The sequence below is a fragment of the Rhinoderma darwinii genome, chromosome 4 (genome assembly GCF_050947455.1).
Source record: "Rhinoderma darwinii isolate aRhiDar2 chromosome 4, aRhiDar2.hap1, whole genome shotgun sequence".
Taxonomy (NCBI): domain Eukaryota; kingdom Metazoa; phylum Chordata; class Amphibia; order Anura; family Rhinodermatidae; genus Rhinoderma; species Rhinoderma darwinii.
In genome coordinates, this window is record NC_134690.1 from 173,989,686 (window position 1) to 174,006,423 (window position 16,738).

The 16,738-nt window shown below is 39.3% G+C and overlaps 1 protein-coding gene across 2 annotated transcripts in view; it reads left to right on the forward strand.

The window, feature by feature from the left end:
• The window catches only part of LOC142759584 (major facilitator superfamily domain-containing protein 8-like), a 75,859-nt gene that overhangs the window by 45,627 nt on the left and 13,494 nt on the right, over positions 1-16,738 (forward strand). For both annotated transcript variants that reach the window (XM_075861914.1, XM_075861915.1), the window contains exons 6-11: positions 914-993; positions 4,059-4,356; positions 7,324-7,397; positions 7,475-7,558; positions 10,471-10,600; positions 11,432-11,554. In XM_075861914.1, coding sequence (XP_075718029.1) covers positions 914-993; positions 4,059-4,356; positions 7,324-7,397; positions 7,475-7,558; positions 10,471-10,600; positions 11,432-11,554 — 789 coding nt within the window. The remainder of the gene's footprint in view (positions 1-913; positions 994-4,058; positions 4,357-7,323; positions 7,398-7,474; positions 7,559-10,470; positions 10,601-11,431; positions 11,555-16,738) is intronic.

Genomic DNA, 16,738 nt, shown 5'->3' on the forward strand with positions numbered 1-16,738 from the left:
ACATGCATTGAGCAGTAATACTTTCATAATAATCGAATTGTTCCAAGTTTATAATATTCAACTGTGGATTAAAATGAACACGAGAGGTCCTTAAAAAAACAATACACGGTCTTAAAAGGTGATCCAATATCTCAAAAGGGGGATCATGATAGTTCACATAATGCAAACGTATATATTTAAATTGTGGTCACTTATCTAGCAATTCATATTTAAGGGAGCTTTAAAGGGAGTTGTCACCAGGTCTGTACTGCCCTATCTGAGGGCAGCATAAAGTAGTGACAGACACCTTGATTCCAGCGTCACTTACTTTTCAATGATCAGTAGTATTTATAAAATTCACTTTATCTCCTGCAGCACGTATTTATGAGATACAGGCTTAACCTTGCCCTCCCTGCGATGATTGACCGCTTTCTCCCCATACTTTGCATATGATAGGCCAACAAACTTCCCCTCTACACTACTCTTGTCACCTCAGTATCTGGTATACTATATTGCAAAAACCACATACACCTGCAACTTGCATTGGAGGCAGATTGATGTGGATTTCGGCACAAAATTCCTGACTAAATACGTGTTAAATCATGAATGTGTGAACTGGGCCAAAGAGCTATCCTTATTCCAGAAATAGCGGATATATATATATATATATATATATATATATATATATATGGCTTAGTCCTATGAGTCTTACAGGTATGATCTATTACAAGGGAGAAGCTGACACCCAGCAGCTACATAAATGTGATTGGGTAAATCATTATCCAATCATTGGATCACAAGAACTAACATGTGTAGCTATTGTATTCCGGAGGGAAACCTATTTTATTACAGTTATCTAATATTTTTAGTTGTATACCATATTAATATTTAAAAAAAAATATGTTCCACTTTTTCTTCTTCTGGCTCATTATAGGGCCTGCGTTTAACATCTTCCTACGATATTGCACCTTTCAGATTGGACCGTTCCATGTGGACAAGTTCTCTGCTCCTGGGGTAAGTACACAAAGCAGAAAGAATCTAGTTGGTTAAAGAGAATCTGCCACGTTAACTGGTTGCTGACCTGGTATGAGTATGCTTGTCATGAATGGCAGGACGTTTCCACATTAGTGTAGCAAATGTGCCTGCGATCGGGAGCAGGGCAACTGCTGTACTATACAGCTGCAGCCTTGCTCTATCGGCGGAGATCAGAGATATAACGCCGTTAACCCCTTGAAAGCTGCGATCAACGCTGATCTTGGCCTTCACAGGGAAAGCGTGAAGGGGGACCCCACTTTGATCATGTCACAGGGAATCCCAGGGATGTCTGATCATATTTCCTGTTGTTAGGGCATACTTAGGTGTACTCTAACAACTATTTATGTGCTATTAAAAAAAAAAAAGATTGTTGAATAAAAAAATCTGTAAACAAAATATGCATAAATGCAAATTTTTTACAATAAATAAAATGTATTAAATATAAAATACCCAAAAGATAAAATAATCCACACATATTTGGTATAGTTACGACCGTAATAGCCTGCACAATAAATTTAGAGCATCATTTATCATGAACGATGTACGCTGTAAAAAAAAACAAACTGCAACGGAACTACTTTTTTTTTCTTCATTTTTGCCGAATTAAATGTACATTTAATAATAATAATGTATAATGTACAATTCATCCCGCAAAAAAACTAAATTTCATACAGCTATGTCAAACAGAAAGTAAAAAAACTATGAGTGCCAGGATGCAAACAGGAAAAAATAAAAAAAATTGTTCTGGTCCTTGAGACCCAAATTGGCCCCGTCCTTTTAGTGTATGTTCATACAGAGTGTTTTCAGGCATATTTCGGGCCGTAAACGTCCCGAAAAACGGCTGAAAAATCGGAAGTAGAAATGCCTCCAAACATCTGCCCATTGATTTAAATGGGAAATACGGCGTTCTGTTCTGAAGGGGCGTTTTTTACGTGGGCGTTTTTTCAAAACGGCCGCGAAAAAGAAGTGCATGTCACTTCTTCAGCCGTTTTTGGAGCCGTTTTTCATAAACTCTATAGAAAAACAGCTCCAAAAACGGTTGTAAAAAACGCTGTGAAAATCGCGATTGGCTTAAAAAAAACGTCGGAAAATCAGGAGCTGTTTTCCCTTGAAAACAGCTCCGTAGTTTCAGACTTTTTTGGTTTTGTGTGTGCACATACCCTAAGGGTTAAAGCTTATTAATGTTTTACCCTGTGAGTTTGCAGCATGAGTTGTTTCCCCTAGCCTTGTGGGCACATCTCTGTGTAAATCCAGTGCAATGTCGTACATCACCTTTTTTCTGTGCTTTACAGACTTGTAAGACTGAAATGTGAGGTTTTTAGGTGCCAGCGGCATCATTAAGTGATTTTCTGTATTTAAATATAGATTTTGCATACAAATTCAAGGAGCATGATGGCTGCAAATATTTTGCATCCCCATTTCCACGTTTTTAATTGTATATAAAGTCTTCTTAGTTTTGTCTGTCAATAAAACATTGTATTAAAGTTCTTCTCTACATATCTAAAAAAGGGTACAATACCCTGTATGCACTACTTATCATTGGACACGTTGGTTTTAGATTGAATTGAGATCAGATTTTGGGAACTTCTGGTACAATGTTCACAGCTTAATGCCCGCCATTGTTCCTTTTCACGGTGGTCATTAAGGGTACCTATACCACAGTACTGTCTTTTCACGGCACTGTGTCATAAGCCCGGCACGGTTTCCGAGCTGTCTGAAAACAGCCGGCTCCTGCTCCAATGGCCTGGATCGGAGTTAACCCCTTAGATGGCCTGGTTTGGAGTTAACCCCTTAGCGGCAGCGGTATCTACATTTTTTCAAAGGGAGGTGCACCCTCTGTCACTCCATTGGCACCAGTGCAATGTGATTTCGGCATGCTGATGGTTTCTTTGGCAGCCGGGGGCCTAACAAAGGCCACCAGGGACTTAATCAGTGTATGCCGATTGGAGCCTGCCAGGTAGAATGTCTGTCAGTTTTACACTAATAGGCATAATACACTGCAATACAGAAGTATTGCAGTGTATTATAAAAGCAATCAAAGTCCAACATAGTGAAGAATAAAAAAATTAACAATAGATTACTAAAGTTAATAATAAATAAAAAATCCCACGTAAAAAAATTAAAAACCGACTTTCTACCCTTAACAAAATCCTTTATTATGGTAAAAAAAAAGAAAACATATACGAAAAATTGGTTTTCGCCGCATCCGTAACGACTCTAACTATTATGTTATTTAACCCACATGGTGAGAACAGTAAGAAATAAAAAAACAGTGCCAAAATTGCTGTTTTCTATACATCCTGCCTTGCAAAAAATGCAATAAAAAGCCATCAAAAAGTCGTTTGAACCCCAAAATGATACAACTGAAAACTATAAGTCATCCCGCATAAAATAATCCCTCATACAGCTACGTCGGCGGAAGAAAAAAAAGTTCTATCTCCGAGAATATGGCGACATAAAAACAAATACTCGAAGAAAAAAGTGTCTCTATTGTGAAGAAGTAGTAAAACATAAATAAACGGTTTAAATGTGGTATCGCCGTAATCGCAACAACCTGCAAAATAAGGTTTGATTTATACCTCATGGTAAATGGTGTAAATTTTTAAGGCACCAAAAAGAATTACAGAATTTTTAGTAGCTTTATTTTCATTACCCCCATAAAAAAGTTAATAGAAGTTAATTAACTATATGTAGCCCAAAAGGATGCCATTATAAAATACAACTCATCCCGCAAAAAAGGCGCTGTCACATGACTATGTCTATGGAAAAATAATAAAGTTATGGCTGTTGAAATTATTTGATCATAAAACGGAAAAAATCGCTCCGTCATTAAGGCCCAAAATATAATGGTCACTATAGGGTTTAATTAATTCTATATTTTAACTTTAAATCCAGATTGCTGGCACATCCCTCTGGCTCAATCTTTCAAAATATATCTTATGTCTGCAGCCAGTTTTAGAATGGTTCTAAATATCTTACTACAGTCATGATCGGTGAATCAGTGTTTGACATTTTTCTTTTGTATATTTTTATCAACTTTCCAGATCTTTATGTGTGCTCTTTGGACACTGATGCAGTTTGTGGTGATATTTATGTTTTATGATCTTCCACTAAATCCACTGGAGTCACCTCAACATGAGCATAAACCACTATTGAAGCAGACGGACGTTCAGAGTCCCTTATATGGAGCGATCAACTGTGATCATGACCCATTATCCAACCAGGATGATTTCTCAAGCATGGAGACTGCAAACACTTCATCTGTTCCAGTAACAAATAATCACATTTGTTCACAAAGTGCTGCGCCAAATGGAACCGTTAAGAATGGGAAACCAATGATAGGTGAGCCCAGGAAATAATGATGCAGCCTTTAAGATACCTACTCCAAATTGAAGGCATCAGCGGTTTGACGACTTTGTGCAGAGAGGACAGGCAGCACTGTCGGTGTGGAAAGCTTGCCCCATGTGTAATAGAAATAAATACAATAGAAAAAAATGTATATTCACATCAGAAAGACCAAAATCCATCTAATTTGGCAATTGCACTTATTAACATATTCATATTTGGATAGGCTTGTTTTAATTTTGCATGTTATTGTTCACAATAAGACAGGTTGTGAACCCACTGTAGGATTTGGCTAAGGGCTAATCTAGAGGGCAGGGTCTGAGGGATTTTGCGTCTTTACCTAAAACGCTCTTCACAGGGTATGGATTTTAGTGCAGGAAATCTCCAGGTCACATCCCTGCAGTAGTCTCCGATAGCAACTAGTGATTTGCAGATGCTATATCAATGCAAGGTACAGAGCCTTGAGGCAGAAGCGTGGTTTGTTCAAGCCCGAGCTCAGGACAGGCAGCGTTTAAACAGTATGGATACACAGCAGGGTCGCCAACTGTCCCTAAATGTATTAACTGCCTGCAAAAACAAGATGTTTTTTTCAGCTTTCTCTAGTGGCCGGCAGAAAAGAAAACACCATTCAGGACTTTTCGGAATTTTGCACTGCGCATACATTCGTCATTAGGTCACGGGTATTGGGGCCATGCCTATATATAGGGGTGGGTGATGTGTCCATAAAAATTTTGTGTGGTCTTATGATTTTTTAATCTGTTGTCCAGAAAAATATTGTAGGGGATGTTGGAAACCCTGGTACACAGAATTTTCATTATTTTGGCAGGCCATCGTAAAGGATTCTTTTTTTTTTTTTTTATTTTATTTTTTTTCCTCCTTCATTTTGTTTTATATGAGGCCTCCAAGGCAGAATACAATATTTCAATTAGGGTAGCCATGGACGTAAAGATTTAATCTCCAATCCGACAAGCGTTTCAATTATTTATTGTACATTACTCATCAGGAAAGGGTCATACAAGCATAGATATTTCTCATCCTAAGCAATTTTCCATACTTTTCTCGGAGGGTAGTACAGTAAATGCTGTGACCGAAACATTTACCACTAACACCAACACTTTAAAGCATAAATGATTAAGTTATGATCACTGAGCAGTTTTCCATCACACCGATCCAATCATTTTTAATCACATAGAAATAGCAATTATTGTTAACAAGACCTGCTGGTAATTCAGAGAATTATATGGCATATGCTAGCTGCACTGTTTCTGTGTTAGTCCTATTAAGTAACACCTCTAAAGTATTGTTTTCATTGTTCGCCTGCTGACAGAGAGTTGTCTGTAAGGACCTGTTTAGAACTTGAGGTGTGATGCAGCATGGAGCCGTACCACAATTACTGCAGAAAGCCTGCGTTTTTATTTGCAGAAAATCCTGCATCGACAAAATAGAAGTGGGAATACTTTCCTGCTGTCCTCTTGCCTGTCCCAATGTTACAGTAGTGACCACTGTGACAGCCTAATATCATGTCTTGTCATGTTATTTCTCGCTTGGGACGTCGCAGCAGAACTGGCTTGGAAAGGTCAACATTTAAGCGTTCCCAGAACTACTTCTGTGGGAACAGCATTGCAGTACTTGACCATCATTACGGTTGCATTTTTCCTCCAATAAAGTCAATGTCGATATTAAAGGGAAAAAAAAACGGCGTTTAAAATATGTGCGGTTTTAAATAATCCCAACATTACTCAGAATCGGGGCATTTTTGCTGCAATGTATGTAGAGATTGCTAAAAATCCGATATATGTGAATGGACTTTTTTTTGGTGAATTTTTACTGAGCAAAAAGCTGCACTAGTAAAACACAAAATAAACAGATCTATTATGAACTCCGGCATAGCTGATCCATTTTCAGGATAAGTAAGCCTCCAGAAATGCATACATTTGGCTATATATTTAAAGAGGCTCTGTCCATATTATAAGTGGCCTGTCTTGTACATAATGTGATCGGCGCTGTAATGTAGAGAACAGCAGTGGTTTTTATTTAGAAAAACGATCTATTTTCACAAAGTTATGAGCAATTTTAGATTTATGCTAATGACTTTCTTAATGGACATCTGGGCGTGTTTTACTTTTTGACCAAGTGGGCGTTGTGGAGAGAAGTGTATGATGCTGACCAATCAGTAATCAATCAGCATCATACACTTCTTCCCATTCATTTACACAGCACATGGTAATCTAGCTAGATCACTATGTGCAGTCACATACACACACATTAATGTTACTGAAGTGTCCTGACAGTGAATAGAGATCACCTCCAGGCAGGACGTGATGTCTATTCAGAATCCTGACACTTCGGTAACCTTTGTGTGAGATTTACAGCACAGCCAGCGTAATCTATTTTTAAATGACAGTTTACAGCGTAATATTGCGAGATTACGCTTGCCTTGCTGTAAATCTTACACAAACATTACCGAAGTGTCAGGATTCTGAATATACATCCATCACGTCCTGGCTGGTAGTGATGTCTAGTCACTGTCAGGACACTTGAGTAATGTTAAATTGTGTATATGTGGCTGCACATAGTGATCTAGTAAGATCACTATGTGCTGTGTAAATGAATGGAGAGAAGTGTATGACGCTGATTGGTCAGCGCCATACACTTCTCTCCACAACGCCCACTTGGTCAAAAAGTAAAACACGGCCAGTTGTCCATTAAGAAAGTCATTAGCATAAAGCTAAAATATGTCATAACTCCGTCAAAAATGATCGTTTTTCGAAATAAAAAACACTGCTGTAATCTACATTACAGCGCCAATCACATCATGTACAAGGTAGGGCACTTATAATGTGGTGACAGAGCCTCTTTAAATAGGCAATTCAGTCAAGTTTGTTTTTCATGTCTTCTGTTTTTCTCTGTTGCATGGGATTTTCTTGTGTTCCCTCTCCTTCAATCTCATGTTGCCTTTTACAGGGCTGTTAAGGGAGGAGGTCGTGGTGCTTTTGACAGCTCAGTTTGTTACTTTCTTTAATCAGACCGCACTGGAGGTGAGTATGAAGCTAATAAAATCAGGTAACGCACAATTGGGGCAAATTTAGTCTCATCTTTCCATGTTCTTTCTTAGACTCTAGTGACCCCTCTCGCCCAAACTTATCTTGGATTCGAGGATCTGCAAAATTCACTGCTGTATTTTTTTTGTGGGATTGAGGTATGTAACCTGGTAATATGCTTTTTGGGTATCTATTGTTAGAAAAATGGCATCGGCAGTAGAAGTGTGATTATTGGATTTTAGAGGCATCTTTAACACTTTGGTGTTTTGTATTAAATTACTGTTTTAATTACGGGTTAGGCTATGTTCACATGGGCAAATTAGAGGTGTATTTCGGCACATAATACACCTCGTAATACCTAGAAACAGCTCCCATTGAATACAATGTAAAATACGCAGCATCGTAGAAATGATTAGGGTGGTGGGCAGGCATGCGCTGGCCTGTGGTTAAGGTGATTAATATTGATTATGGGAAAACCCCTTTAAATTTTATGGACCCTTTTTTTTTTTTTTTTTTTTTTTCCAAGCAACTATATAGAGAATTTGTTTCTCAACTGTGGGGAGATCATATTCCTTGAGTGTCATGCAGATGCCCAACAGAATAGGGTCAGCAACTTGTATTCTTTTAGACTTGCTTATTCCTAAATAAATTTGACGCAAAACTTTGCAACAGAGCACTAAATAAGTAAGAGACATGATTTAATTGAATGCTCCCAACATATAATTCTAAGCTAATATTTATTCTACAACAGTGACAGATTCACTTTTGCAATGAAAAATATGTATTCGAGTAAGAAAGGTTGAACTTGATGGACATGTCTTTTTTCAACCTATATAACTATGTAACTTTATATGTTGCTCTTAAAAGTAAAAACATGATGGGCACTAAAGAGAAACTTTGATGACCTAAAGAAAGGAATTTATAAAAATAAGAGAAAAGGAGGGACAAATTGTATGAATCTAACTTCTAAAGGAATTAATTGTGCATTGTCTCACGTAGCTGAGGTCGAAGTCCAGCACTTTTGCCCGTGTTCCTTTGTTATCATTGCGCTCACATGACGATGATACATACTCACATGAACTTTCTAATGTCACTAGGATTTAGGGCAGGGCTGCACATTCAACATGATTTCACAATAGCACTTCTATAAATATATAACTGTCAGGATGAAATCAGCACATTTGTGGTTTATGACGCCTACTAGACTTACTACTAATGGTTTATAACTATAAGGTTGGGCTGTAAAATCAGAGGATCTTGTTACTCAAAGTGACTTGTTTATAGGAAGATATATTTTCCATGTTTTAAAGTATGAAATAAGGTGTATAAATACTTATGCAATATATTTATTTAAAGCAAGAGTGTACATTTTAGCGCTACTTTAACACCTTACGGACCAAGCCAATTTTGAATCATAGACCTATTTTGCCCTTTGCATTCTGTCAGCGACAAGGGTTTTATTTTTACATTGTGAAACCTTGGGTTTTCTGGAACGAACAGTACATTTTTCTAGGCATTTACTTTAATTGACATAATACATTTATTGTACGGTCTGTTAAAGAAATTGTCCAACAATATAAAATTGATAGCATATCCTCGGCACCCCCGCCGATCTGGTTTTTGAAGGGGCCATGTCGCTCTGAGTGCTGCTTTCCCTTAATTTCTTACACCACGCCATACTGTATAATGCTGACATATTCATAGCGGCACAGCACAATATTACAACTTCCTCCCATTTAAGTGAAATACTGTGCTCCGCTGCTATGAATATGTTGGCGTAGTACAGTATGAAGCGATGTAAGAAATTAAATGGAAGTAGCACTTCCCAGAGCGCCGCGGCCTCTTCAAACAGCTAATCGGCGGCAGTGCGAAGAGTCTAACCCCCCACCAATCAGATATTTATGTTCCATCCTGAGAATAGTTCATCCATTTGATTCCACGGGACAGCCCCTCTAAGGGTGTCTTCGCATCCGCGTTCGCTTTGCGTTGATGGGTTCCGTCAGAGCTTTCCATCTGAGGAACCCATCAACAGAAAGGCAAACGGAAACCATAACTTCCGTTTGCATTACCATTGATTTCAATGGTAATGCTTTCGTTGCTAATGGTCGACTATGCTATTGATTTAGCCGAAAAAACTGAACCGTTACGGAACGGAGACAAACGGAAACCATTAGCAACGGAAGCATTACCATTGAAATCAATGGTAATACAAACAGAAGCTATGGTTTACGTTTGGCTTTCTGTTGATGGGTTCCTCCGACGGAAAGGTCTGACGGAACCCATCATGGAAAGCGAACGCTGATGTGAACACACCCTAAGAATGTGAGGGGATTAAATATTTGTATGTTTTGTACTGTTTATTATTAATTTAACAAATGATTCAAAAAGATTGTGGATTCATTAAAATGTTTTCTCTTGCTCTATTTATTTTTTTATTATTGTAAACTTAATTTAATTATTTTTAGCATTAAAGGACTTTTTTTTTTTAAACTGCGATGTAATGTCTTATTACATTACATTATTTCCTGTGTATATAAAATGCAAAGTCCTCTGTTAGTGCATACCTAAGGCATGCCCTAACGGGCAGATGTGCTGGCGACAACGACATTATTTTACTTTTTTAAAACGATACAATCAGCAGATGAACGAGCGTTTGCTGGTTTATCTGCGGATCACTGCCCTGTTTACACTGGGCAATCATCGGCAACGAGCGTTCTATGAACACTTGTCTGCCCGATAATCGCCCAGTGTAAAACCACCTTTATTCTTGGTGATCACAGGCCGCTAACCAATCTATTGGCTCTATTAGTACTGGGAAAGTGCTAAGGCTGTCGTCGGCAGCAAGAAAACAGGGAGAGGGGAAGGACAAGAACGCAACAGAAGGAATCGGTGAGACGGTTATTTAAGTCCTAATGGAAAGTGGCACAGTGTGTTAGCATACAAATAGCCAGTGCTGTGACTGGAAGCAAGGGTATTAAATTGCAGACAATAATTTAATAAGTATTATATAATGTGAAACATATATATTTTTTTAAATATGTATTTTAACTGTGCATCTCTGTGTATGCAGATGTTGATTGGTTTCCTAGTTGTGCGTGCCCTCAGCCGCTGTTGTTCAGATCGCATTCTCCTCGCATTTGGACTTCTTATCTGTAACATCTCCTGTATTTGGTGCCTCCTGTTTTTGGCAAAACCCACAGGTTAACCGCTTAAATTTTACATTGGATTTTATTATTTTCCTTACCATGCATGAATTTTTTGCAATTCATTGTATCATCTTTTGTCACATGCCAGCCTAAGGCCCCCTTCACACGTCTCACATTTGACTCTGATATCGAGACGGATTCCACAACTAAATCCAAGTTAGATCTGACGACAATTTGCATCTCGTGCATGTGAATAGGGTTTTTGCAACCCATTTACAGTTTGCATAAAAATGTCAGCCACGGAAATAAGCAGCATGCTTCATATTTCTGCGGACTCCGCATGGAAAATCAGAGGAATAGCCCAATAGAATGACAATGGGGCTAATTCTTGTGCAAATCTGCTGCCCACTCGTGAGGTGTTTGCGGTAGAAATGTCTCGGATTTCTGCCGCGGTTCATGCAGGGATTCGTGACGGATTTGAAATATGCAAATATAGCTTACTATGTGAGTATTTTACTGCATTCTCTCATTTAAAATTTCCTGTTGCATATATAGCGCCAACCTCACAATCTAATCCCTTTCTCAGACACACACTAGAGCAAAAAATTGTGGGAAACCATGTTTATGGAGTGTGGGCGAAATCCCATACAAATGCAGGGAGAGCATACAGACCCCATTCAGTGGTTTCCTTTGCTTCGTTATGAACCTAGAGCCCAACTCTACAAGGCAATGGATCGAACTACTGAGACATAGTGCAAACCATTAATCTACCAAGTGCTGTGGACTGTGGTATCAAATGTGGTATTAATAATTTCATGTAGTGTCCATTCTCTCTTTTGTTTTTTTTCATACCCCTTACATCTGTGCTGTTACTATTTATTACAGGAAGTTATGGCTTTCTGTTGGCAGAGTTTGTGGTTGGCGTTTTTCTACAAGTACTTGGACTGCCCTTTGTATCAGTGTCCCAGGTCTCTTTATTCTCTAAAGTGACAGCTGAAAAGGCTCAAGGTAAGTTAGTCCTCATTCTTATAATGAAGAACATACACTTCTAACTTATAACATTTAAAAAAGGTAAAGGCCAATACTTGACTTGACGTGTCCTAGTTGGACATACTTAGTATTGGCCTTTTTAAGGGAAAAGGTGAATGGTAACAGACTCCGTCATATAAATACAGAATAAATGTGTTTGTACTAGGTACCACTGTATTCCAGTTTCTTCTGTTTAGAGGAAACAGACTTCTAGGCATGATGAAAATATGCCAAATTTTCTACTAGTACACTTGAGGGGACCATGGCATCACCTATTTAAGTAAGTATCCAGTTTTACTTGTACAGTATGTTCTGTTGTATAGGCCATTATAGATGACCAGGGGCTGTGCCCAAATAGGTGGTCGATGTATGGAGCATACAACTTGAATGCCCCACAACGACGGGCAATCTGCCATGATCAATTTGTTAAATTCTATACTGTGAGTACCATAGGCCTCTAAGGTCTCATATAGAGATTTCCCCTACAGGTTACATAGTTACATAGTTAGTACGGCTGAAAAAAGACACATGTCCATCAAGTCCAACCAAGGGAAGGGAAAAGGGAAGGAAAAATTTCTACACATAGGAGCTAATATTTTTTTGTTCTAGGAAATTATCTAACCCTTTTTTAAAGCCATCTACTGTCCCTGCTGTGACCAGCTCCTGCGGTAGGCTATTCCATAAATTCACCGTTCTTACTGTAAAGAAGCCTTGTCGCCTCTGCAGCTTGAACCTTTTTTTCTCCAGACGGAGGGAGTGCCCCCTTGTTTTTTGAGGGGGTTTTACAAGGAACAGGATATCACCATATTTTTTGTATGTGCCATTAATATATTTATATAAGTTAATCATGTCCCCCCTTAGTCGTCTTTTTTCAAGGCTAAATAGGTTTAATTCTTTCAATCTTTCCTCATAACTTAAATTCTCCATGCCCCTTATTAGCTTCGTTGCTCTTCTTTGTATTTTTTCCAACTCCAGGGCATCCTTTCTATGAACTGGAGCCCAGAACTGAACTGCATATTCTAGATGGGGCCTCACTAATGCTTTGTAAAGTGGCAATATTACATCTCTGTCCCGCGAGTCCATGCCTCTTTTAATACACGACAATATCTTGCTGGCCTTTGAAGCAGCTGATTGACACTGCATGCTGTTATTGAGTTTATGATTTACAAGAACACCCAGATCCTTCTCAACAAGTGACTCCGCCAGTGTAGCTCCCCCTAGGACATATGATGCATGCAGGTTGTTGGTACCCAGATGCATAACTTTACATTTATCTACATTAAACTTCATTTGCCAAGTGGACGCCCAAACACTTAGTTTGTTTAAATCTGCCTGCAATTCACAAACATCTTCCATAGTCTGAACTATATTACATAGCTTGGCGTCATCTGCAAAAATAGAAATAGTGCCATTAATCCCATCCTCTATATCATTAATAAATAAGTTGAATAATAGTGGTCCCAGCACTGAACCCTGGGGTACACCACTTATAACCGGTGACCATTCAGAGAAGGAATCATTGACCACAACTCTCTGGATACGGTCCTTGAGCCAATTCTCAATCCAATTACAAACTATATTTTCTAAACCTATAGTCCGTAATTTACCCATTAGGCGTCTATGGGGGACAGTGTCAAATGCCTTTGCAAAGTCCAAAAACACTAACTGTGAGTGTAAGTGTGCATGGGTGTGTAAGGGCAACTTGTTTTTATTTGATTTTTCTGTTATTGAAAAATGTAGAAATAAATTGTATTCATGCATGTGACATTTTGTATTTCTCTCAGTATGTATAAACAATTCCTATAGACTTTATTTTCTGGAATAGTGAAAGTACGTCTTCTAATAGAATTCCAATGTTTATCTTGGTTTGTGATATTCCTCTTACAGTACAGTGAAGAAACCCTTGACATTGGAAACTGCATGTTAAAACTGCAGTTCTATTCTACTTTCTTAGGCTATATTCACATGACAGGGTCCATGTGTTGGCCGATAAAAACGGCCGTTTTGCGTCTGTTCCTTTTACCGTTCTGGGCCGTGTTTCCTTTTTTAACAGCTGATTGTGACCCGTTTTGCATTCGTTTTTCAGTCTTTTAAAAATGGATGTATTTCACTTGTCAATTTTTTTGGCCCCAACCCACTAAAAAACACCCACAGGAAGGTCACCATTTTCTCTTGCTTTCAGAGTATAAAGAGATTTGTCTCCTTCAGCTTCTTTGCATTGATTTCTGGCTTTTTCTCTGCTATCTTTTACTTGCTACCATGTCCTCACAACCATTAACTAATGTACTGCAGCTTTGGCTGATTTCTCGGCAATACGGACAGCAATCACAGATGTTCATGCCCCCTGTGGAGAGCGCCACACAGTGCCCCCTGTGGAGAGCGCCACACAGTGCCCCCTGTGGAGAGCGCCACACAGTGCCCCCTGTAGAGAGCGCCACACAGTGCCCCCTGTAGATAGCGCCACTGTAGCTCCCTGCAGGAGCGGAATCCTCGGCCGGAGGGAGCCCCTGACATCTCTGTCCATATATATCTCTGTGAGGTGGAAGAGAGAACGAGCGGCAGAAAGTACGGCTGTCCTTCGGATCACATCCAAGTGACGGCCGTGTTTTACCCGGCCCCATAGACTTCTATGAGAGCCGTGCAGCCATGAGAACGGCCCAAAATAGGGCATGCTCCAGTTTTTTGACGGCCCGCTTTACAGGGCAATCAAAAAAATCGGCCGTGTGAATAGCCCCATTTGGGTTCTATTGTTCTTACTGCAGCCGTGTGACGGCCATCACACTGCCAACTATACCTACCATGTGAATACCTCAGCTATAATCTCCGTAAAACCACAGCACAAAAATGGCATAGGCATAAAGTAAAATGGTCAACAGTTCAGAAAAACACATTTCCAACAGCCGATTAGGTTATTATGTCCGTAGAGTGGGGGGGTCTCGTACTCAGGAACCTCGTCATTCGCAAGAGCGGAAACTGGCTACAAAAAGTGTATTTGTCTCTACAGGACCCAGCACATCCATACATTATACAGACAGCCCACTGATTTCAATTGGAGCCGTGTAATGTTTCATTTCTCCTGTGGTGGCTTCAGGGAAATTGAAAACTTGCTGCCAGCTGTACCCAGATTACAGCTGATTGCTGGGGGTCCAACCGGTGGTACACACTGTGATCAGCTTATTGTTGGGGTACCCTTCTTACGAAAAGAGACTACTGCCTAAAGTGTTCAAACCCTATAAATGAGGTTTTGTCCCATTTTTTTTGTGCTGCAGTAAACATGTGGCTTTCCATGGCACCTGTCTTCAGTGATTTATAGGAGTGATAGTACTCTGGGCTTTTTAGACACATATTTAATCAGTTCATTTTTTCAGTCTTTGCACTGAATGACTTTTATGGTCACAATTGTGATTAGCGATTTACATTTTATGGTGGAATAGCTATAAAACCATAAATAGTACATTATGTAAATGGTATAAATGTAATTAGAAAAGGTTGCGAGGTGACTGAACATGGTGTTGTGTGTTACTAATGAAAGGACAGCATTCAGGACTTTAAAACTTTGTCATCTGATAAAGATCCTTTGTCCCTCCTACAGCGTATAATCTCTTCTATTATCAATGTTCTGTTTATTCATAATACTGTTATAGGTGTTTCTTATCTCTTTCCACTCTTACATTTCAACCAGTCTCCACGTATATCAAGAAACAAATATATGTGTTTGATATAGAAAGATATTGCAAATAGTTAAGCCCTAGACTACAGTATTTTCTGGTTTATAGGTTCCAAGTCCGTGAACAGAATAAAAAAAAAATTTGCATCTTCCCCTGTCCATGCCAACATCTATATACTCTTGTATAACAACATTTCTTCCATAATCTAGATTTGTAAATAAGATTTACTGCCAACTACGGTGTCAGTATATACACGAGAGTTTCATTATGAAATCCAGTGCAAAGGAAACGAAGTGTGTTGCGATAAGTCATCCAGAATCAGATTGCAGTTTGGCTATTTCTCGTGTGACGTCACTTACGCCCACAGGTCCTTCGTTTCTAGGGAGTTCTATATGCTTACCTGCACTGTGTGATGCTGCTCCTGCTGCTGCTGCAGATCCGACGACTGTAACTTCTCATACGCCTGGAGACGATCTATGTTCAGTCTTCAGACGCAGGGATGAAGGACCTGTGGGCGGAAGTGACGTCACAGCGTGGTCTCGCGAGATCACGCTGTTCAGTGAAACAGGCTTGGGTGTAATGGAGAGAAGTGTATGATGCTGATTGGTCAGCATCATACACTTCTTTGTAATACGCCCACTTGGTTAAAAGTAAAAAAACGCCCACTTGGGCATTAAGAAACTAATTTGCATAAATTTAATAAAGGTCATAACTTGCTGAAAAAAGATCGTTTCTCAAAATAAAAACACTACTGTTAACTACATTCCAGCACCGATAAAATGATGTAGGAGATAGGGCATTTTTAATCTGGTGACAGAGCCTCTTTAAGCATCTCTTTTTAAAACGGAATACTTTCAACTCCGTTAGGCTATGTTCACACAACCTCCAGACAAAGCCAGTGGCGAAACGCGCGTTTGGTGTAGTGGGTGAGCTCTGGTATATGAGTAATATGTATGCACTTACACTTAATTAAAAGTTTATTTACACTATTTAGTTTGATCTGTGGCCTTATATTACTCTTGCTTGAATTATTTTTATTTTCCTTAAAATGTTGACAAAAGTATTGGGACACACCTCTTAACCCCTTAACGCACCTTGACGTAAGCGCGCTCTATACGCTGCGGGTGTCAGCTGTGTATTACATCTGATTTACGGCCAGGAACAGAAATTGCTCTGTTCCTGGCCGTAAAACCCCTCAAATGCTGCGGTCAATCGCAACCGCAACATCTGAGGCGTTATAGAGAGGGGGCCGCCCACTCTGATAGCTCATCGGCGCCCCCACAACATCATCGTGGGATGCCGATGGTTGTCATGGCAGCACAGGGCCCTAATGAAGGCCTCCAGGACTGCCTTTTCTCTACTTCAAAGGAAAAATGTTTTGTTTTTTTAACAATGTCAAAAATAAACAAAATTGGTATACCTGCCTCTGTAAAAGTCAGAACTATTACAATATAGCATGATTTAATGCGCAAGGTGAACGCCGTGTATAACAGCC